At 36.7% G+C, this 23,558-nt stretch overlaps 2 protein-coding genes across 2 annotated transcripts in view; one reads left to right on the forward strand and one right to left on the reverse strand.

Annotated features, from left to right (window-relative positions):
• The window catches only part of LOC125234822 (midasin-like), a 45,824-nt gene extending 38,575 nt beyond the window's left edge, over positions 1 to 7,249 (forward strand). Inside the window, 6 exon segments of the mRNA XM_048141228.1 lie at positions 103 to 228; positions 618 to 799; positions 2,370 to 2,575; positions 4,139 to 4,344; positions 5,424 to 5,777; positions 6,294 to 7,249. Coding sequence (XP_047997185.1) covers positions 103 to 228; positions 618 to 799; positions 2,370 to 2,575; positions 4,139 to 4,344; positions 5,424 to 5,777; positions 6,294 to 6,479 — 1,260 coding nt within the window. The 3' untranslated portion in view covers positions 6,480 to 7,249.
• Positions 7,250 to 7,599: 350 nt separating this feature from the next.
• On the reverse strand, positions 7,600 to 20,758 carry LOC125234823 (pleckstrin homology domain-containing family F member 2-like). Its single transcript, XM_048141229.1, is given in 9 exon segments — positions 7,600 to 9,628; positions 13,292 to 13,389; positions 13,677 to 13,845; positions 14,448 to 14,554; positions 15,440 to 15,565; positions 19,970 to 20,147; positions 20,149 to 20,176; positions 20,426 to 20,486; positions 20,667 to 20,758. Coding segments are annotated over 9 exon segments (855 nt in total). The 5' UTR covers positions 20,683 to 20,758; the 3' UTR covers positions 7,600 to 9,556.
• Between the last annotated feature and the right edge of the window lie 2,800 nt (positions 20,759 to 23,558).

The raw sequence follows: 23,558 nt of genomic DNA on the forward strand, positions 1-23,558 counted from the left end.
TACACATTTTACTTTGACAGTAACTCTCTTTAATACTCTATCCTCTTTGGTGCCTGTTCTTGTTTGCAAACGTGTCTTGCTACTGAATATAATATTTCACAGGTGGTAGATGCTGCTACAAAAGAGCAGGCAGATCAGCAACCGACACTGCAACAAGAGGACGAAGACGCAGAAACTATGAAAGACGATGAAGAAGTCGCTATGGACGTCGATGATGATGATTTGGAGGTAAAACAAAATTATACAGTATGGTACAGTGGGGCAAATGTCGACTGGGACACAATTGTAGCTTCGTTAATGCGTTTTCACATTATCCGATCCGATATCGGATGTCGGAAGGATTTCAAAGGCAAAAATCAAACATGGCGTCGTCAATGTATAGGATATCGGTCCTACATTCGATATCGGATCGGATAATATGAAAACGCATTTAGTCGGGAGTGTTCTTAACCATGTGTCATGAAAACCACTCCACTATGTTGGGGGTTTTTTCAAAATGTTAATTTTGTTGGTTAGTTTATTAGTAAAGTTTGTATCACACAATTATAAGTATCATAGGGCCAAGTAAGTATCAGCATTGCAAAGCAAGAACTTAAAGTCATTTTTTTTATCTTTAGGTGGAAAAGTCTGAAGAAATCAAGTCCGAAAAAGTGAAAGGCACCGATAAAGAAAAAGACAAGTCAGGAAATAAGAAAGACGGAGGTGATGACCCTACCGGCGAGACTGGCATCGAAGTGGAGGGGGAGGGAGTGGTCACCACCACTGTGCCGAGAGGACTGGATACTACTTACCACACTAGGTAGGTTATCACTTTACAGTCATCATCATCATCCTCCTTGAGTTATCCCGGCATTTGCCACGGCTCATGGGAACCTGGGGTCCGCTTTGACAACTAATCCCAAGATTTGGCGTAGGCACTAGTTTTTACGAAAGCGACTGCCATCTGACCTTCCAACCCTAAGGGTAACTAGGCCTTATTGGAATTAGTCCGGTTTCCTGATGTTTTCCTTCACCGAAAAGCGACTGGCAAATATCAAACGACGTTTCGCACATAAGTTCAGAAAAACTTATTGGTACGAGCCAGGTTCGAACCCGCGACCTCCGGATCGAAAGTCGCACGCTCTTACCGCTAGGCCACCAGCGCTTGTCACTTTACAGTGGCGTCCCGCCACTGGCTTGAAAGAGCAAAGAAAAAGATAAATAAGGCAAGAAGAAATAAGTTTTTTGCAAAAATTTAATTTATGGCTCATGCTTTTATCGCCGACTGTACCTTTCTTTCAACAGCCATCTACTGCTCTCCGAGATGTTTCTAAAAACCCCTTACTCGATGAGATACGACGTTTCATAACAGAGTTCCTATGACCACCTTTCTGCTTCATCATCAGATCAGGTTCATGATACCATAATGTTGCATTGTCACGAGATTTACTTGGGAAGTGGGTCAAATTTAGCTTCTACGTTTTGACCCAAACTAACAAGGCAAATTGAATAAAAGCTTGTAAAATGAACCTGACGATGATATTAGCATGGAACCACCTGCCCTGATTCAAGTCCTTCTCAAAGGAAAAACGGATCCATCTCTGTTGGCATTCAACCCTCCTCAGGCACTGGTCCCACCAAAAAGCAAAGAAACGAACAAAAGATAGTCACTCCCGTGTAAATAAAAGAGAGAGCGAGCGTTTCATATTTCAAGGCTTCGTTTCTGTCGCCAATAGCTCATCGGTTTGGCATATATATAACTGCTCATATAACTACATTTCAAAGATTCTCTCAAGGTGTCTTAGATTACGCTGCATTATGAATGGTTGGAAAAAAGATTTAATGTTCGATAGCAACCAAAGACATATCGTCACTACTTTTAAAAAACTTGTATCTTCGTCTGTCAATGAAACGAAAATTGTAGTAAGTATGTATGGAATGCATGTAGACTTACTGCGTTTTAACTTTGAGGAACAGCGTGAGATACGAGATTTTTTTAAACGACGTGACGATATGTAACTCCGACAGATAAAGTCTAAGAAAAAAACGTACCTCAAAACCATACAGAAAAAGGTACGGTGACCTTGACCTAGATGGCGATACACCTTTGGGGGACGCTCGGCTAGATGGCGCTAATATTAATTTTTGACATTTTAACACATATCAAGCTAAGAATATGGGCCAAATTGTCAAAACTGAGGTTCAAAAGTTTTAAGCTTGTGTCGAGAGATGGCAGTCTATGCACTGTGATTACACATTTTACTTTGACACTAACTCTCTTTAATACTCGATCCTCTTTGATATCAACTAACCATGAGATCGTTTGCAAAGTATTAATAAGGCCTAACTCTTACGTACCTGTTGTTAACTATCATTATTTCCAATTGTAGGCTAGAAGATGTAACTCAACACACCGACGATATGTCTCTCGAAGAATACATGAGTATCCGCTCTTGGCTAACCAGCGGGAGGACAAGCGGAGCGGGCGCGGAGAACGCGTGGCGATCGCTGTGGCGGCGGAGCGCCGGAGCGGCTAGTCGCTTGTGTGAGCGGCTGCGACTTGTGCTTGAGCCTACTGCGAGATCTAGGAGGGCTGGTATGTAATATGACATCGACTGGTTTATAGTTTAGCAAATATGCTGGCGGAGCGGGCGCGAAAAATTGCGTGCGTGCCTCTAATATCATTTATACCTTTTTCTACTCCAGCACTTAAATCTGTCAATTAGATTATTGTCAGCGGTATCCAAATTAAGTTCATTTGAGTAACGATGAGAAAGTCTATTTGTCTATAGGTTCATAGGATTACTGCTAGCAGTAATCATATGAATATAGGAGTTCTGTTAATTTTTTTTTAAAAGCACAACTTCCATTTATCAGGTATGTTTTCATTTACAGTAATAAGTAACTTTTAATAAATAATATAATATTTAGGTTCATAATTTAAATCAAGATGAAAAAAATAAACTTAAATGCGTTTTACATATTAGATATTGCAAAACAAAGGTAAAAATCATAAGTTTATCCAATAATTTTACATTCGACATTTAAATATTCTTGAACGCAACCACATTTTTCGTAATTGAAAACCGGCTTATTTTCTATTTCTCTTGTCTATGGTATGTTTGACATTTGTAAACTTATCACGAAACTATTTGAACTATTTCGGTGGTGTGTAGTTTGTTTTAATTCGACGTTATTGTGCAAAAACATAAGTAATTATGAGTGATTCTGGTGAAAAATGCACTTCCGAAGAAATCAAGGCTATGGGCGCTCAAAGTGACTGACAATTTGTTACATGAAAAGTCATATAAAGCGTACCAAAAATGTTATGTTTGTTTTGACATGGAAATTGCAAAAAAATGTTTCAACTTTCTCTGAAACGGCGTTGTTGGCATATTTTGAAGAATTGTGCAACAAGTTCTCGCCATCAACATTGTGGACAGAATACTCAATGCTACGACGATCCACACAAATATTCCCATTCATTACATGAAGTAACTAACCCATTTTATTATTCTCGAATAGGTATGTATGTGGCTGTCGTAGAAAAAGTATAGTATACAATCGTAACATTATGAAGGCTATAAAAGTCTCGTACCTTACTTAGGCCACTCGGCAAGCCTTCGTGGCCTAACCGCGGTACTCAACTTTTATAGCCTTCATAACGTTACCGTTATATAATATACTATTATATACCTTTAAACGAGGAATTCTTGTGTATTTCTTTATTAATATATACCGACGATCTCGAAACCGCTCTAACGATTTCGCTGAAATTTGTTATGTGGGGGTTTTCGGGGGTGTAAAATCGATCTAGCTTAGCCTTAGATCCCGAAATACGCGAATTTTTGAGTTTTCATGCGTTTTTCTTTTGCGTTAGTAAATGCAAAATATGGTCGTTAGTAGTCGTAGCTCAGTCGTAAGAGGTCGGTCTAATGTTCGCAAGCACATCGCATGTGTCAGGGTTTCGAATCCCGGCCAGAAATATTTTTTTTTTAGAGATTTTTTTAAATCTAAAGACGTGATCTAATAGAAATGGTACCGAGCGAAGCTCGGTCGCCCAGGTATTGTACATATTATCAAAGTAGAAAGTCAGAAGTAAGAGTAATTAACATTCCAGTGTTCTTCCACAAACACCCATCATCTTTTCCCTCTTCAGGTGACTTCCGAACGGGCCGCGCCATCAACATGCGTCGCGTCATCCCCTACATCGCGTCACACTTCCGCAAGGACCGCATCTGGCTACGCCGCACCAAACCCGCAAGACGCGAGTACAAGATCGCTATAGCTGTGGACGACTCGAGTTCTATGGCGGATAATAGGAGCAAAGAGCTTGCTTTTGAGAGCTTGGCGCTAGTTTCACAGGTTAGTAGCATTTACCTCAAGGTCGCGTCGTTACATAAGTTTTTACTCCAGCAAAGACCGCATCTGGCTACGCCGCACAAAACCCGCTAGACGCGAGTACAAGGTGGCTATAGCTATGGACTACTCGAGTTCTATGGCGGATAATAGGAGAAAAGAGCTTGCTTTTGAGATCTTGGCGCTAGTTTCACAGGTTAGTAGCATTTACCTCAAGGTCGCGTCGTTACATATTAAGTTCTCACTTCAGCAAAGACCACATCTGGCTACGCCGCACCAAACCCGCAAGACGCGAGTACAAGATCGCTATAGCTATGGACGACTCGAGTTCTATGGCGGCTAATAGGAGCAAGGAGCTCGCATTCGAAAGCTTGGCGTTGATTTCACAGGTTAGTAGTATAATTACCTCAAGGTCACGTTCACACTTTAGTAAGGACCGCGTTTGGCTACGCCGCAGGTTTGAGAGGTTGAGGCACAGGTTAGTAGCATGATTATCTCAAGTCCTATTTGCGTCAACCCGTAAATAGCCTCCCACTTCTGCATCTGGCTGCAGCGCAGTACACCTGCAAGAAGCCAAGGAGAGAGCACAAGGTCATTATAGTCGTGGATGACTCGAGTTCTATGGCGCATAGCAGGGGCGCGTACTTGCGCAGTTTAAAAGTGACATCTCTATGAATGCTCTGTGCCCTAACATTAAACAAACATACATAATTACATACTTTTACTTACGAGAAGCGCTGGTAGCCTAGCAGTAAGTACGTGCGACTTTCGTTCCGGAGGTCGCGGGTTCGAAGCCCGGCTCGCACCAATGAGGTTTTCGGAATTTATGTGCGAAATGTCATTTGATATTTGTCAGTCGCTTTTCAGTGAAGGAAAACATCGTGAGGAAACCGGACTAATCCCAATAAGGTCTAGTTTACCCTTCGGGTTGGAAGGTCAGATGGTAGTCGCTTTCGTAAAAACTGCCTACGCCAAATCTTGGGATTAATTGTCAAAGCGGACCCCAGGCTCCCATGCGCCGTGGCATATGCCGGGATAACGCAAGGAGGATGACATACTTTTACTTACGAATTTTTTATTTCCAGGCTCTAAACCTTCTCGAATCCGGCGACCTCGCAGTGCTAAGCTTCGGCGAGAAACCGAACTTACTCCATCCATTCACCGAACAGTTTTCCGAACACTCCGGCTCCAAGATCCTTGAGCAACTCCGCTTCGAACAGACGAAGACCAAGATCGCTCAACTGCTAGACTTCTGTACAGTTATGTTTGAAGAGCAAAGCGTGAGAAGTGACGCCCCGAACGCGAAGCTACTGGTGGTAGTGAGTGACGGGAGAGGCATATTCTCGGAGGGGGAGGCGAGAGTGCTGCAGGCTGTGCGGAGGGCGAGGCAGCAGGGCATATTCTTGGTCTACGTTATCATTGACAATCCGGATAATAAGGTAACTATCAATTTTAAAATTGAAGAAAAAACTACTTGTGAAATTAAGACTTGTGGCTCTAGACAACTGCAGGGCAATCATGGTCGCGCGATAAATGATAAAACATCGGGCCATCCCTATCGCACTTACAAATATTGCGATAGGGTCGGCCTGATGTTTTATCATTTATCGCGCGACCATAATTGCCTGCCTGGGCTGCTGTGTCGTAGCACAGAGCAACTAAAACATAGCCAATATTGGCAATTTCCACCCTATTTTTGCATATATCATAACATAAAATACAGATGTGGTGCGAAAAGGGTTTCTTTCGTATTTTTCCCGAAACATTTGTATTTGTCAGTCAGTAAATCTTGTACTAAGACTGACTGAAATAGCATGATACGTTCGTACGTTTCCGTAACAATACGATGGCAAATCTTTTCGCACTAAATCTGTACTACCGTATTTTAACAGATCATTAGGAGCTGGTCTAGAAAGTTCATAATTTCCACAATCATAAACGACCCTTTTTTTCAGGACTCTATAATGGATATCCGCCGACCACTTCTCGACCCAGCGACCAATACACTAACCGGCTTCGTGCAGTATCTGGATACGTTCCTGTTCCCCTTCTACCTCATACTTCGGGACATATCAGCTTTGCCTAATGTTCTAGGCGACGCGTTGAGACAGTGGTTTGAACTGGCCGTCAATACTAGTTAGTGAATGAGTTCACTGGATTTCGAAAAGTTTCTATATATCCAGCCGATATATATGATCAGTTAAAATTGTGATTACAATGTTTGTTTCGAAAAGCTCGGTAGAGTATTCTCTATTTTCTTATGCCAATATACACCCTGAATTATGGTTCTAATCCCGACGCCATAAAATTCAGATTTGGGACTTTCGCTGTTACCCTATTATGTTTTTGGAGATTTATGTAGCTTCCCTCTTAATATGCTACACGGCATTCACGACGGCAAGTTTTTTTGTTATTATTAATCATATCTCGCTGAGAAATATTGAACGTCGCGTAGTGTCAGTCATGCATTGAATAGATAAGTTCTCGAAACAAATATACATATAAATAAGGAATAAGGGTACTCTCCTAAAACATTTTGACATTTATTTCGAAGCTATATAAGGCTTCTAATGAAATAAAAATAATACCTAGGTTTAAGGAAGCATGACTCTTCGAAAAGCTATTAGTATAGAAATGTGATTATTGAGGGAGGCAAATTAATCAGAAGTGGAGAAAACTTATGAAAATTATGTTAAATTTGTTGATTGATTATGTTGTAAAATGATATTGTTTTTGGTGGATAAGGCAATGACTATAGAGATAAGATAGAGTATAGATAAACAGAGATAGTGAAGATATGCAATGTGACTTGTTAATCTTAGACAGCTTGAATAGAAAGTATGCTGGGCATATAAAGAAGTCAATTTATTTTCTTTGTTATGTTGATAATAATAATATTTGCAGAATATCATTCTTGTGTTTTATTCTTGTAACCTGTCTGTATTTGATAAGAAGATCCTAGTCGCATTTCAAGTCATTTTTTTAGTTTTTCCTTTCTTTAGGTTACTCCTCTATCCGAGGTTTCTCCCCACCTATTTTTGAACAGTCCATAAAAGGATAATATTGTAGGTTAGAAATTGAAATAGATATCATACAAGGCCCACTGGTGGCCGAGCCGGGAATCGAACCCGGGTTTTCAGCTTTCGCGGCTAACGTCTTTACCACTAGAGCACACGCCCGCCAGATATAAATATTCAATAAAATAATTTGATTTGTTCCCTAGTTGTATTGTAGGTTAGGTTCAATGTGATAAAATAACAATAACGTTATAAAAATATTATTGTATATTTGTCAACTGAAAATTAAACAATATCTTAAAATAATTTTGCTTAACAATATTTCGCGAAACGAAAACAGCTAACACTTAGGCCACGTTACATAGGCCACAATTTAATATTTTATTGTTTTGCAAATAAACTATTCATATCGAGTTTCTGAAAGAAACAAATTACGCTACTCAATACACCTCTTAATTTCTAAAAAAAAACTGATATACATACGATTCTAGATAATTACTTTACAATGTACGGATTGATTTAAAAACAGCCAAATTAAATTTTGAACCAATTATTCTAATAGCAGCAAACCAGTATAATATCCAAAATTTAATAAAGTTAGAAACTGCGTAACATTTAAACCCTGTAAATATCATACCTATTAAATCTCCAATACCACTCTAATTCTTAAACCAATCCGCAATAATTAACAATAAAAATAGCAAAATATAAACTATAATAAAGTTTATAATAAAATATGCTAACTCATGTAGAATATTAAATATGATTGACATATCATTATGACTTAACCTAAGGATATTGTTAACTTCTGTTAGTACCACATTTAAGGTATTGTTTGTTAAATAAATTAGAATTAAATAAAACCTGCCGTCTCGGTTCGTTTGAGCGATTTAAAGCTGGAAGCAAAACCGATACAAGTAATTCCAAATATTTACATTCTCATTAAATAAAAAAGTTACTATAAGTTTATTAAAGTACAAAATATTTGAAGTATTTAAGAAATTTATTTGGACCTTGTCTTATGGAAAAGTTTTCAGTCAGAAAGAAGTAAGGTAAGTTCAAATTGTCTAACTACATAATAGTCAACCAATTGGAACCCTACGCCACTACAACCATGTCAAAATGACAAGCGGTAAGAGATTTCCTACAATCTGATTTATAACGTCACTATGGCATAGTTCTACAGTGGCCTAGGGTTCCAATTGGTTGACTGTACATTGCTTTAAATTTAAAATGTTTCATCGTTTTACCTAGTCTGAGTTTAAAGTCGAAATAGTCAAAAACACTTAGATAAGTAGTACCTTTTAATGCAAACTTTCAACGACCGACCTACAGACAGGAGTGATTTTATTAATTGACGTGAACTTTGTCCTACGGCTGTCGGCCGTTTGCGTCGGCCGAACAATTACTCGCAAATATTATAAAACAGATAGTAATAAAAAAAAATACTGGAATTTATAGGTGTAATTAGAAGTTGTACTAATGAATATAAATAAGATCAAAACATGTATTTAGAAAATAGAAAAAATACATGAACTAAACTTCCAAATATTCATTAGGTATGAATTTATTGTTTTTAGTACTATAACAATGTTATTACTACTCAATGCTGTGACATCATTTAACATGTTCACTGCCCAATGTCACCACGTAACGGTAACGGCTAGTATTACAAACGGGTTAACAATTCAATGTGGGACAGTGAACGTGTTAATTCAATTTATCTAAGGAATTCTGAGCGCACACATAACGTGCAGTCTTTATCAAATTTTGTACACATCTAACAGTATAAGAAAATAATAAAATTAACAAATGTGGTTACAAAAATGATATGGATTAATTCCATCAATTAATTCCACCAGTTAAAATAAATAAATAAAAGAACACAGCTTTCGCTGAATCCTATTCATAAGACATGTAAATATTTTACTTTTGCTCCTGAAGGTTAAATAATCCTATTTTAGGCGCCCTATAAAGAAACCAGCATTCTTAAATAATAAGGACTTCGGACGCTACTAAATGGATTATTTACTATTTATCTTACCAAAACTTTTATAATAAAATCAAGATGGTTTTTATAAAGAACGGCGATCATTTGAAGTGACGATTGGACCGTAGCCACAGGCATTTGTTGACGTCTTTGTTGGTAAAAGGGTTAAAAGTTCTGGTAAGTCAAGTTCGGAGCTATTTCTAACATCTGCTCACTTGGCGGAATCCTTGGACGAATGGTTGTTGGTCTCTTCAGTCTTATCACCATCACCATAGAATTTTGGCTGAAACATGACAATCAATGTAAAGTGGGTGCATTCCAAAGGTAGTATAATATATACTGTATTGTAACTTGCCATGGGTACATGTCTTTGAGCACACCAGTCGGTCATAGCCAACAAAGGTTACGGTATAAAATTAACCTAATAATGAATGTTTCCTCATATAAAGAAATCTGTATCTAATATATCTATTAAAAATAGCCACAGAGGGCGCAGAGGTTAGTAAAATACAGACATCGGGTGTATAATGGGGCGGTCAATATAGGCATATTAATTTTAATTTGCTAAAGAACAACATTTTCTTTTGTAATTGTAGTAAGATTTTACTAATGTAATATCGACGGCCTCAGAAAGGTATGGTATGGATCGGTATGTAAAATGATGTACAGTATATCTAATGCTATGCACGATTACATAATAAAATGAAATAATGGTGGAGACTTCGCCAAAATTGCCCAATCACTCTGCATTTTCTCTTCGGAATAGAAAGAAAGGAGATGCAGAGTAGTTTTTGCGCAAAACGAAGCGAATTTCATATAGAAGTTGCCATGAAAGTATGTAATGAATATTATAAAAAAATAAGTGAGAGCAAAATATGGAAAAGTGGATAGCTAAAAGATGGAAGTAAGTAAACATGTGACGTATGATAAGACTTGCAGGACGTTAAACAATCTAAAGTAAGAGTGCTAAGCACAAATAATTCAGTACATTGACCTTTTCTATCACTATCACACTCGCATATATATCGAATTTAAACTGCATGTGCGACAGAGATAGAAACAACGTTTTTTGTGCTTATCGTCCTTACTCAACACGATTCAATCAAGACTCAAAGCAAAACTGCAACAATTGATGAGTAGTAACACAATACAAACGAAATTATTTACAAATGAAACCTTAAAAAATCGAAATAAATAGCTCCAGAATTGTTGAAATGTCTAGTTTTCTAAAAAAGAGCTTTTTAAAAAACCAACGAAAACAAAACACAAATAAACTCAAATCACCAAAGTGCCGAAGCATGAATGAGCTTCACTTACTCAATCTGAATTTGTACTATACTGTTGTGACTTTACTGCCAAATCCATTTTTGACACCGTTATAACTTGTAAAACCCTAGAAATAAACAATCATTGGTATTCAAAGTCTTTATAAATAAAATAATAAAATAAAGAAGGGTTAATTTTACATATAAAGCTGAAAATATCACACACATACATATACACACATATACAAATACTACTTATATGGCAGTCAGCATTCAATATTCAGACAATTATTTAAGTACAGTACAAGACCCCTTAAGTACTATTAAGTATAGGCTACTGGACTCATATTGAATTTGGCACAATAAATTATGTGTTCTGTAGTTAGTATTTGACATAAAAAAATAGTATTTTATACAATCGTGATATAATACAAAGCTTTTCAGTCGAGTACCATGTTTAGGCCACGAAGCTTGCTGAGTATATCACTATTGTACACAATACTTTTTCTACGAGTCATCATCTTTATCATCAATGGACGGAAATATCATCATTCATGCAAGTTAAAATTAATGTTAATAGAGTCGTTCACCGTTGTATCAAAATCGAATTACCTAGCAACCAATTGTTTGTAATAACCGTCTCTGATAGGCCGATAACGCGACAGATAAAAAAAAATGTGTTTTTGATGCAGGAAAATTTGCCAAGTATCGCAAATTAGTATAGAAATTGTATGAAGTTCTATTTTTGAAATTATTACAGTTAACTAAAGTTAACTATAATGAGCTTATTATAATTGAGTCGGAACTGCCATAGAGTATCCAACACTGAAAAGTTAGCACTTATAGTTTAGTCTGTGGTGTCCTAATTGACAGATTAAAGTCGACAAGTAGAAAAACAATATTTTTAGATTTTGGGTATTAAAAGTGTATGATGACTACGTATTTTCGATTAAAAACGTGTGCAATTTTTTATTAATTTGGCCACCGAAAACGCTGTCAGCGATGTAGTGACGTCATCGAATTCGAACCATACTGCATGTCAAAACAATCACTGATATATTGAACTTTATGCCTTCATACTTGAAAGTCAGAAGATGTTGTTTTCGAATAGAATAACCTGATTCACAGATAATATATAGTACAAATATAGATTACGTAAAAGTATACTTTAAAATATTTTTTGATGTTTTTAAGTCATAATAAAATATGGTAATATTTTATTTCGGTTAATTGGACAGTACCTACTCATATAAGAGACTTTAAAAAAGGGTCAAGTAGCCTATTCTTTGAAGAGTACCTAAGCGTGGACTGATTAAAAAATAATAACTCTTATAGTCTTACACCCTCATTCATAAACGTACTCTAAAGTTATCAAGCCGATAAAGTTCGTTTGTCCCTTTCCGACGTATTGGTGTGATAGAAAAGGACAAACGGACTTTATCGGCTTGATAACTTTAGAGTACGTTTATGAATAAGGGGGTTTATATCATAGCATTGATTCAGTTAGGGTTCAGAAGCTGATACTGCGGAAAGCAATGTCTCGGGCACACACGGTTAAGCCGTATAGACAATATCATAGATTAAGGGTCGGTTGCACCAAACCGTCTGTCTCAGTTGAAGCGTTCGTTAAATTTTATTGTATGGGAAGTTCCATATACGAATGCTGCGTGACGATGATGTGTCTGTCAAATGTGGTTGATGCACCTGGCCCTAAATATAAGAAGATCATACCATCCCACACATCAAAATGCGACCGCCTAAGAACGCGCATACACTACACCACACGTAGATGGCGCCACAAAAAATATCTTGTAGCTTTCGATTATACTTTGTACAGTCGGTTCATCTTTACTTGTCCTATCATGTAAACAAACGAAACGTCAAATATGATCAAAGACAATTACTAGTGATTGGAAATGTCGATAAAATGATGTATTAACGATAACTTGTAAATTAACTCTGCTAACGTCATCAGAGGATTTTCAATTTTACGTCACACAATATCTATGTAAAAACCAAAATTTATTTAGGTTTCGTCACATTTGCAACAATTCTATGGAAAAGGCTAGTACAGTATTCATTTTAAAGTACCTAACATTAACATTAATACAACAAAAAATATACTGATAGTAACATATTTATTGTAAAGAGGTAGGAAATAAAACGTAAAGAAGTCGGTTAATAAATCTGATAAATTATTGTAATTAATATCCACACATTTTTTCCAAGCTACACAAACTTAAACGTTAATATCGATCGTTCATAACGATAAGTTGTCATCCCAACATTACGGCTCATAGACAATTTAGAGTTCGTAATGTCAGGAGTTTTTGATGTCATCCGTTCATAATTACAATTATTGATGAAAATCGTTTTAGAAATGATATTTTTCGGTGGTTTTTTGATTGATTTCAATACTTTGCGAGTTTATTTAAGTGTATAATAACATTTTTAGTGATGGTTAATGTGCAATTCCAGAGAAAAGTGAGATAATGTTTTCCAGCAGTGTTTGTTTACATGATTGGACAAGTAAGGTTGAACTGAGTTTAGATAACGTTAAGTGTCACTTTTGACATAGATTTATGGCCCGAAAGTGACACTGAGACGGTTTGATGCAACCGACCCTTAGTTCTGTGCAACTGACGGACATAGCTTGATAAACGATGTGAGTACGTGCTTACCTCGTCGTGCTTCTCCTCGGTGCGGTCGTCGTCGTCGTCGCTGTCGTCGTCGGCCGACGAGTCGCCGCCCGAACCGGCGTTGTCCGTCGACGGCTTCACTGGAATGTTAACGTCAGTTCAGAAACAATTCAGATTCAGAGAAACAGATCAGAGGGTACTTCGAACCATGTGTTGCCATCCTGTCAGCCACGTACGAATTTAGAAGATATAGGCAGGCAACATACAACCAAATAAAAATAAGAGGTCAGAAGAGAGGCAGACTCTTAGCACAGTATAACGGGCGTACTGGCGGAGTAGGAGAGATTCACGCTCTCTGACGCCAGTTCAAACGGGCTCTGCTCTTGATCATGTCATTCTTTTGTTTTGTTAATAATACAGAACTTACCGGGCGTGTTAGCAGGCTGGTTAGGCTGGTTGGGACGGGCCCGTTCCCTAGTCAGCTCGTCGTAGCACTGCAGGCATACGCGGAGCGGCTTCTCGCTCTGACCGCGAAGTACGAACCGCTTGGACGAGCACGGCCCGCACACCACAGAGCCGCATTTGCGACAATGATGCTGTAACACAAAAACATGAATGCTAGTTGATCGCAATCAAATGTCGATTTCAATGTAAGTCCTTGACTTTACGATACCTAACAATAGAGAGTATGTCACCGAGAGATAGACTACCCGTCCTTATGTCATTAATACAGTTAGAAGAAGACGTGTCATCTATCTCGCGGCGACATACTCGCGGCCATCATGTGCTAGGCCTACAGTTTTAACAATACATTTGTGAGTTCCCTCGATTCCTCATTAATTTCGTCTTCAGACTCGAACATATTTCAGTTCTTCGACAGTCCAAGACGCGCACGATTATAGCAGCGTGCCATCAAGCGGATAGTTTTGTTTAATAGCGCGGTTATCATAATAGTGTAGGAATTGGATGCCATGACAGTATCAAAGCGAGACAGTTCGACGTACATACATTGAGCCTTTCCATCCTTAGTAGGTTTGTTACCCGTGCACATGATAAGGTAAGAAGTCGAATATAAATTAATCAAAATATGCTAAAAATAATTGCACATTTGCGTAGGATTCCCACACGAGTGCACACAATAGTGTTGTTCTTGTATGAATATTAAGTTCATACATAGCTAATATATGTGTGTACTTACTCTCCTGTTGAGGACAGTGAACTGTGTCTTCTTGCAGTGCATGCAGATGGAGGCCTCATTGTCGGGCACCCACACTGCGGCGTGCTCAGATGGTGGCTGCTTTCCGCCTGTGAACATAATTATACATTAGGAATGCGGTCTCTCTTTTGGGAAAATTCTATGGTACTGTTTACTGCCTATCAAAATGTCTGTCACCGTTAAAACATTACGTATTTTTTCGGGTTTAAATAATAATAATATAATAAATAAATATTGGGGACATCTTACACAGATCAACTTAGCCCCAAACTAAGCAAAGCTTGTACTATGGGTGCTAAGCGACGATATACATACTTAAATAGATAAATGCATACTTATATACACAGAAAACAACCATGACTCAGGAACGAATATCTGAGCTCATCACACAAATAAATGCCCTTACCGGGATTCGAACCCAGGTCCGCGGCTTAGCAGGCAGGGTCACTACCAACTGAGCCAGACCGGTCGTCAAAAATGGGATATAGTTTCATTAATGGGATAGTTCACTGGGGAATACTGAGTGACGTTATCTTTATCAATGTTCGGCAAATTAACGATTAATCTCGGTAGATAATTACGTGAGTTGCTCCCTTGGGTACGGGTTATTCCTAAATCACCACTGGTTAACTTCTGGGGTTTTTCCCCAATAATTACTATCTAGGCGCATTTAGCGCTAGTTACTGGGAATACCAGCACACTGTAAGCTTAACATAAGTAAATTACAAGCATGTATATTTGCTCACAACAACACATGGCCATTACAAATGGGCCATAGGATGTTGCCGTGCAGATACAAAATTACAAATACAAGCTTTAGATTAAACAGTTGTTCCTTAGGTCTAGGTTTTCTCTTATAACTCAGAAGTGGACAGAGTGGAGATAGGGGTCTGATAGTTACATTGCTGTTTGACCATCCCAGAGCATGGTGATGAGTTAGGGATCAAGTCACATATAATGGACACTAGACTTACTTTTCCTGAGCAAGTCCTCTATGCATTTCTCTATATGCGCCATCCATTCTTCCTTCTCGGTAGCCGTGGCCGCGTACACCGCGAACGACTTGGACGCCGTGCGGATAAGCCAGCCGTTGCGGTATTCTGAAAATAAGAAGAGTGGTTAAACTATCGATTTGTGTGATGGTTATTTATAAAGATTACAATAAATAGTGGGAATAAGACTACCGAAAATAATTTTCTGTCAGAAATTACAGTTTTGTTTTAAGGTTTTGCTGATATGTAATATTCTAGTATCTACGTTTTTTCTGCATGCAATTATTCTTATACATGGCCTCCACCTGTTTCCATCAACAGATCAGCTCAATGATATCACCATATTACATTGTGATCCTTTTCATTTTGAAAGGTTTTGCCCATTTTTTTCCCCCATTTAAAAAATTAACTACTGATTATGATTAGCTAATCACGACACGTTCTCGTTTGCTTCTACGACCCATTTTTGCTACATACGGGGAAATCCGGAAATCCATGTTATCAGATACGACGGAGCGCTACCGATACCGCCGTAGCTCAGCAGTGAATGTGTTACAAATTACAAATCGTTTAAAGCGTACACATAATAATTTAATCATATAAAGACATATTTTGGCTTTCCATAGAATTATAAAAATACTAAGCTACGTTATTTTATCATATCAAGTCCAAATACATTATCACTTCACTCCCCTTTTTTTTAACGATGTTGACTTAACACAAAAAGAATGTGCCAATGTAAATAACACCTTGTTACGACCAAATTAAGCTGCACTTTTGGATGGTGTCAAGTGTAAGGTCAACAAGATAGTGTAAGTATTGATCTTGATATGTTTATTTGTTTATTTGGTCACGTTCCTACTAATACCTATCCGAAATAAGTACACATCCGTAAATTTGTACCATTTTGATATCAAGTTAACTGACAATTTAGAAAATAAAATATCTGGGACAATGTTACATGAATTAACCTAGCCAAAAAACTAAGCACAGCTTGTAGTAGTTAATAATATATATCTGATAATATTTATCCAATATATGTGTACCTACAATCAAACTATTATCCATACTAGCTTTTGCCCACGGCTTCGCTCGCGTTAGAAAGAGACAAAAAGTAATAGCCTATGTCACTCTCCGGTTGTCTATTGTTTGCCCGACAGTCATTTAACATAATAATCATATGCCCGAATCTAACTTGCCTGAATTTCATTTGCCCGAATGATTTGTTTACCATAAAAATTGTATGACATACTGGTTGTTTATCCGAACATTACCTTCCATAATCATACAATGCCATACTATTTGTTAGCCATATTATTAAGTGCAATAATATGGTTTAATATAATATTCCAACGCCATAAGCAATTATTGCCATATTAATTGTTGCCCATATTATTACCTAACCTACTTTCTGATAGCAGTTTCATTTTCCAGGGGTCACAGTTCTAACCTAACCTACTTTTCAAGCAGTTTCATTTTCCAGGGGGTCACAGTTCTAACCTAACCTACTTTCTGATAGCAGTTTCATTTTTCAGGGGGTCACAGTTCTAACCTAACCTACTTTCTGATAGCAGTTTTATATTCCAGGGGGTCACAGTTCTAACCTAACCTACTTTCTGATAGCAGATTCATTCACTAGTACTTCTATTAGTGTCGTCTCTGTGATAATTACGCATTTCGATGATTCTGCCAAATCACATTATGGAAATTGACTTTTCTGGTCGCTAAATTGGATGACAAATGATGGTATGGAATGTGGTAATTACTGATTTCGATGATTCTGACAAATGACATTATGGAAACTGACTTCATGGGAAACAAAGTTTCTGGCACTTGATTAATATAGTAAACAATGATTATGGTATAAAATGTTATGAGAAACAATATTATGATTGTTGAATAGGGTGGCAAATAAAATTATGGCAAATGAAATTCTGACAAATGGGGGTATCCGTCACTCTCCACCCCTTCAACTATCTCCACTTAAAAAATCACGTCAATTCGTCGCTCCGTTTTGCCGTGAAAGACGGACAAACAAACAGACACACATACTTTCCCATTTATAATATTAGTATGGATATGGACAAGCATGCTATCATGATGTTATATTCTCGAGTGAAGTAAGTGAATTGTTGGGTTCTTAGGCTTTATCAAAGATCTCACTGACCCCAAAGGTCTGAGGAGCACACTTTTAGAACCCCATTTCACTTTTTTCCTTTATTTAAAAACATGTACTTTTAGAGCAAAAACCAATGTATTTTGGTTCTTATGATTACATAGTTAGGTGATATAAGCATCAGCTGGTTACTTGATAGAAGCCATAGAACTGTTGTGGATAATTTAAGTGCCAAATTAAGTTAAGTCTGAAGGTGATTCATGCACATAATTTTGATTTGGAAGTAATTACATGTAAAAATCATTATCAAACACAATTGATATTATTTATGTGTTAGTGGTATTCATAAATATGCCATTGATCACTATACCTAGATATTTTTCTAGCACGAACAAAGTGACACTAGTGACTTCCTCCTGATATTTAGTTCATCAATAATTTACATTATAGTATGTCATTAATTATTGCCGTGTGGCACTGGATCTTGAGTAGTTTCATGTGCTCTGCCTACCCGTTAAGGGAATATAGGTTTGAATTTACGTGTATATAACATTAATGTTTTATACAAATGTCACATGTTTAAAAAGAAATGGACAATAATAATAATAAAACGAACCATATTTTAATAGTTTACATAAGTTCTTACTTTACTTTTCAAGATTTTAGAGGTTATTATTAAGGGTAATTATTAACCTTATGTTAGGCTATTTTATCGATAAAAGGATTGTCTATGTTTTTATTTTGTCAAGCACTTACATTTTGATGTTCATGCCGGAAAAATATCTAGGTATATTTATCACAATTTACACTAGTTCTATTCATAAGTTGTTTACAGTAGTCAGTTACAGATTGTAACATGAATATAAAAAAAATGTAGAACCAAATGTATCTAATTACAATAACATTTTTTTTGGGACTTTCCTTAAAGAAGGGTTCACAAGGAGAATAAGGTTTCTTTCAGGCATGAAACCCCACATTTAGTGAAAAAATCATATAATACAATTGCATCAGTGTAGCACCAACATGATACCTACATACATTTACATTGATAAGAATAAAATTATATTACCTATGATTCATCACACTGATTCATACTTCCTAACTTGTATTAAATATTTGTATTTGTATGCTTGGGACAGCTGCTAAGCTATACTAATAATGAGGATTCAGTACCACCATGAAAATTATTAGATAGATAAAAGATATATAAATAAATAACTGGATGGATCAATGATGGAGCGCAGTATACTGGGTGTTCGCAGAACTGATCTAATCAGAAACACGGAACTGCGCTCCAGAACTCGAAGTAGTAGATGTAGGTGCCAAGACCGCTAAGCTTAAGTGGACTGGGCTGGACACGTCTGCCGCATGCATCCTGAAAGGTGGGCTAAAATGGTTACCGAATGGGACCCACGGACTACGATAGACGGTGTAGGTAGAGGTACAGGCAGACCAAAAAAGGAGATGGTGCGACGACCTGAAAAATTTTATCCCAACTGGTGGGGAAATGCAAGTGATAGGGTCGAGGTGGAGGAAGAGAGGGGAGGCCTTTGCCCAGCAGTGGGACACTAACGCAGGCTAGAAAAAAAAAAAAAAAAAAAAAAAAAAAACTCTTTGAGTTCATATTAAGCTTGACCAGTTTTTAACCCCGACTTAAACGACGGGGTGTTATAAGTTTGACGTGTCTGTCTGTCTGTCTGTCTGTCTGTGTGTGTGTGTCTGTCTGTGGCATCGTAGCTCCCGAGCGGATGAACAGATTTAGATTTCTTTTTTTTGTCTGAAAGCTGAGTTAGTCGGGAGTGTTCTTAGCCATGTTTCATGAAAATCGGTCTACTACGCTTGTGATCGGGGTTTTTTTATAATTTTAATTTTGCGGTTAGGTTATTATAAATTTATTAGTTAATCTCCCTTTTTATTTTGATGAGTGTTAGTTTGTAGGTGTTACTATAGTATTTATGTTTACTCAAGTTATCCCCAAATTGAGCTAGGCCCCACCAACTGTAAACTTTAGACCTTATTCTGGCCATCTTAAAAAGGCCAAAAAACTGTTGGTGCTTGGATTTCATGGTAGTTTCATGGCCCACTCAATATTTACTCACAGACCATAGTTTTGGGAATGCATTTTTCTACAAACAAAAAAATAAAAAGTACTAAAGGTCAGAAAATATAATGAAATACAAACAGCTAGCATACATAAGGCACAGTAGATGCTTGTAAACCCTAAAACTGAATATAAAATCAAGATCTAACTAGGTAAGAGAAGTAATGTAACAACTATCGCACATGTCTTTAGTTTTGACAAAAGTAAGTGCTTGTTAACATATAGCTTAGGTATATAAACAAAACCATGTTTGCATCTAGACTGTTAAGCAAATATTGAATTCGCAAATACTTACGTCCATCATCCTTTAAAGCTTCCAGTTTCACTTCTTCTAGTGGAATGACATGTTGCTTGTTGCATTTCTTCTTGTTTATAACAATGTTTCCATAGACCAGAATGTCATTGAAGAGGAAGAACTGACGAGCTTTTGGTTTCTTCCTGCACATTTTGGTTAAGACACCCTCTCCCACAAGCAATTTTGCCCTGTTCTGCCAATGGCTGGAAAATTAGCAGTAAAGTGTTTCAGCCATGGTTATAATGTAGGTCTTCCACAAGAAAAATTATGTTCAGTAAAAATGGCACATATGTAACACTCTTATGAAAAAACCTGGAACCAAATTTGCCTTTTGTGCCACAGACTTAACTGAGTTAGTTGTCTGATAACAAGAGTAGAGTAGATAGGCATTAGCAAACTTCGAAAGTTTTACATAGTTTTCAAGCCAATCCTAATGCTTCGAATTGCTCCATCTGTCCCGAACTGCCGAAGCAGTTCTCCACCATAGCAATTCTTCTTGCATTTGCCTCACTATTTACTGAAAAATAAGTACAATCTAAGTACAGTAATTTGTACAAAAATCAAAGTTAGACGTCAAACTGAGGGGGCATACAATGACAGTAATAAACTTGATATAACAACCAAAAGTTACTGGTGCACACTTTTTTACATCGATAGTAAGATGGGATTATTTTGATTTGAAAATTAAATTACGTACCCAAACGATCCACCATTATTAAATTTTATTTTGAGTTTCAGATTCCGTCAAGAATATGTGTCATTCATTCACGCAAAATGTTTACAGTGTTTCCATATCAAAAAAAATACAAGTATAGGCGTATTTTTAAATAATTGTTGTTTTGCGTTAATTTATTCATACTATAGTTTTGTTAGTACTATTTCAACTATCTTTTTTGGTAAAACGTGGGTAAAAACAAGATTATTAATTTTTGTACAATTTATTGGTGATATTTTACGGATTTACGGTTTTGAGCGGTTTCAGGTATTATTAACCCATGACTACACTATGCCTCTCCATACGTCATGGCAAAATTATCGCAATCTTCGGATTACTATCTGGATATTTGGCTACAACGAGCTACAATGGATATAAACTTGTCAAACAGTCTGTTGTAAATAAGAACAAAGAATATCCATCCTTATAAGAATAAGCATCTTTAGGATGCTAGAGAAAAGGATACCTATAGTTTTCTTTGTTCTTATTCACTGACAGACTTGTTTGACAGAGAGTATAGTAATGACATCTCTTTTACGCTCAATGCCAAAGTCGTAAGATACGTAGTATCTTCTTTAGTAGTTTGTGGTCGTAAGCAATACGTAGTATCTTCTTAGTAGTTTGTGGTCGCAAGTGTTAAAGAATTTTTAACGGCTTGGTTGAAGCATTGTGCTTGAATTCCGCATATGTAAAACGTGCTTGGGGAATCATAGACACGGCTATGCTATTTGCCGTGTACCAAAAACAATTTCAGATCATGTGAGGGAACATCTATTTTTTTGACACTAGCTGACAGATATTGGTCGATAGTTCCCATATATTTGTTCGTAAATCTCTAAATAAACGAGCAAAATGGCTTTCACAATCTGCGGCCCTAAACTGTCCCTATGTGGGCTTGTATTGAGTGTGTGGGGGATCATCCAGTTGGTGGCAGTAAAGGACTCAAGTTTAATGTGTTTTCCTTATAAACTTGTCGGGCTGTGATCTCAACTAAATCTTGAACGTTTCAGACTCTGATGGGCGTTTTTCTACTATATCAGAGCAGTAGCTTTGCTAGAGGACCTTCCCCTTTGAAGAGGGCGCTCATAGTAGCATTGATCATTTTCATCACAGAAGTGGAAACTGGGATATGATCAGGTGAGCCCTGTAATCCTAATTCATTTGTCTGTAGTTGCTTTAATATACGTTCGTCTGTTATAGTTCCTATTTAGGATTTGTTATTATGGGCAGGGTGACACATTTTGTGAACATTACATTGAGTTATACATGCTTGAAGAAATGTAACTATACTATAATCATGTGACTAAAATGGAATGTGAATATTATTCTCTCACAGAAGTGACAATTGATTTAATGGATGAGACTGGATGTGATCACCCAAGTGAGGCCACATGAACAAAATTTTGTATGAATAACTAAAATTTTAAAGGGTTGTATATGGTGGCAAATAAAACTAACTATATATTTTCAGAATGCCTACAATTGCTGGATTAAGTGCTCTGCTCTATGTAATCACGCTGGTGATCTCTGGACACCAATTCTGGATGAACAACCGTTCCTCAGTTAGCATGTGTAAATACAATATTGGTGTGAAAGTAGTTATCGCTGTTTCTATAGTCTACATTGGTAATAGACATTAAGTCCAATAGTGAGCTGTAGAAACACAGCTATGTGTTGCAAAACTGCTCCTAAAGCAACTCCATTCCATTAATAATTTATTGAGAATGAGCATTTGAATCTTGTAAACATAGAGGTGTAAAAATCCTGTTTTGAAATGTTTTACAATTCAGAAACATCCATGTATTTTCAGCATTATCCTTACCACCATTGGTTATAATAACAATTTCTAATGAATATGAATGGTAATTATTCTAAGTGGAAATGTTATTTTGTTTTAATCAAAATGTTCTATTGTATAGTCTCAAACAACACATGTAATCTTTATAATTGAAAAAGTAATTTCCTATTTAAAATCCACATATCCACTTATATCCATATATATATTATGAATCATTGAAATCAACATGGCATACTTGTGGAATTTAATTATAATAAGTATTATTGCTGTTAAATTGTACATAATGATTATCCCTATGTACATTACGAAAGGCTTAGTTTTTCTTCTTGGAATAAACATATATTAATGTTAGATTTGTTGTGTATTTTTAATTATTTTCCTTTGGAAAGTATTTCTTTAATGTTTTTATATGTATACCATATGAAGCTAATTTTTGTACCTGGATTTTAATCTAGACCATTTTATTTAGCAAAAAGTTTGTAAGATTTAATAATATTCTGAAGTTAAATAGCAGCACTATCACTATCACAACATATAGGTAACCTACTAAGCGATAGTCCATCATATCATATGTTTATCATAGAAATATGATCATAGGTCTGTATGCCTCCCTTTTTTCTCCAACGTGAAGAAAAAGGATAGCATGTTGCCTATGATCATATTTCTATGATAAATGATAAGTATGATAGTGGACTATCGACTATAAAAGAGACATATATGCATACCAAGCTCCACTATGTATAATTATAGATCAAATGTAGATTCTATCAAATTCTATGGAGTGTAGAAACAACCTTGTTCATCATCGTAGTGTCGTCCCGTTTTCGTACACTTATGGATTTGAAAGAGACAACAATACAATGTTGACACTTTTGATGTGATCTCACTTTATTGCCATGATTACATCTACTCCATAGTAGATTCTCTATGCTACTATTACGTGTCACGAAGTTGTCAAAAAGAAAACTGCTATTAGAAGTTTTTTCAAAATGCTTCAATTTTGTGGGGTAATGTTATATGTGTTTGGAGTATTTGGGGTATAATCCAACTGGTAAGTGCCCATCTAGCTGAAAAAA

This window comes from Leguminivora glycinivorella, chromosome 16, assembly GCF_023078275.1.
Source record: "Leguminivora glycinivorella isolate SPB_JAAS2020 chromosome 16, LegGlyc_1.1, whole genome shotgun sequence".
Classification (NCBI taxonomy): Eukaryota; Metazoa; Arthropoda; class Insecta; order Lepidoptera; family Tortricidae; genus Leguminivora; species Leguminivora glycinivorella.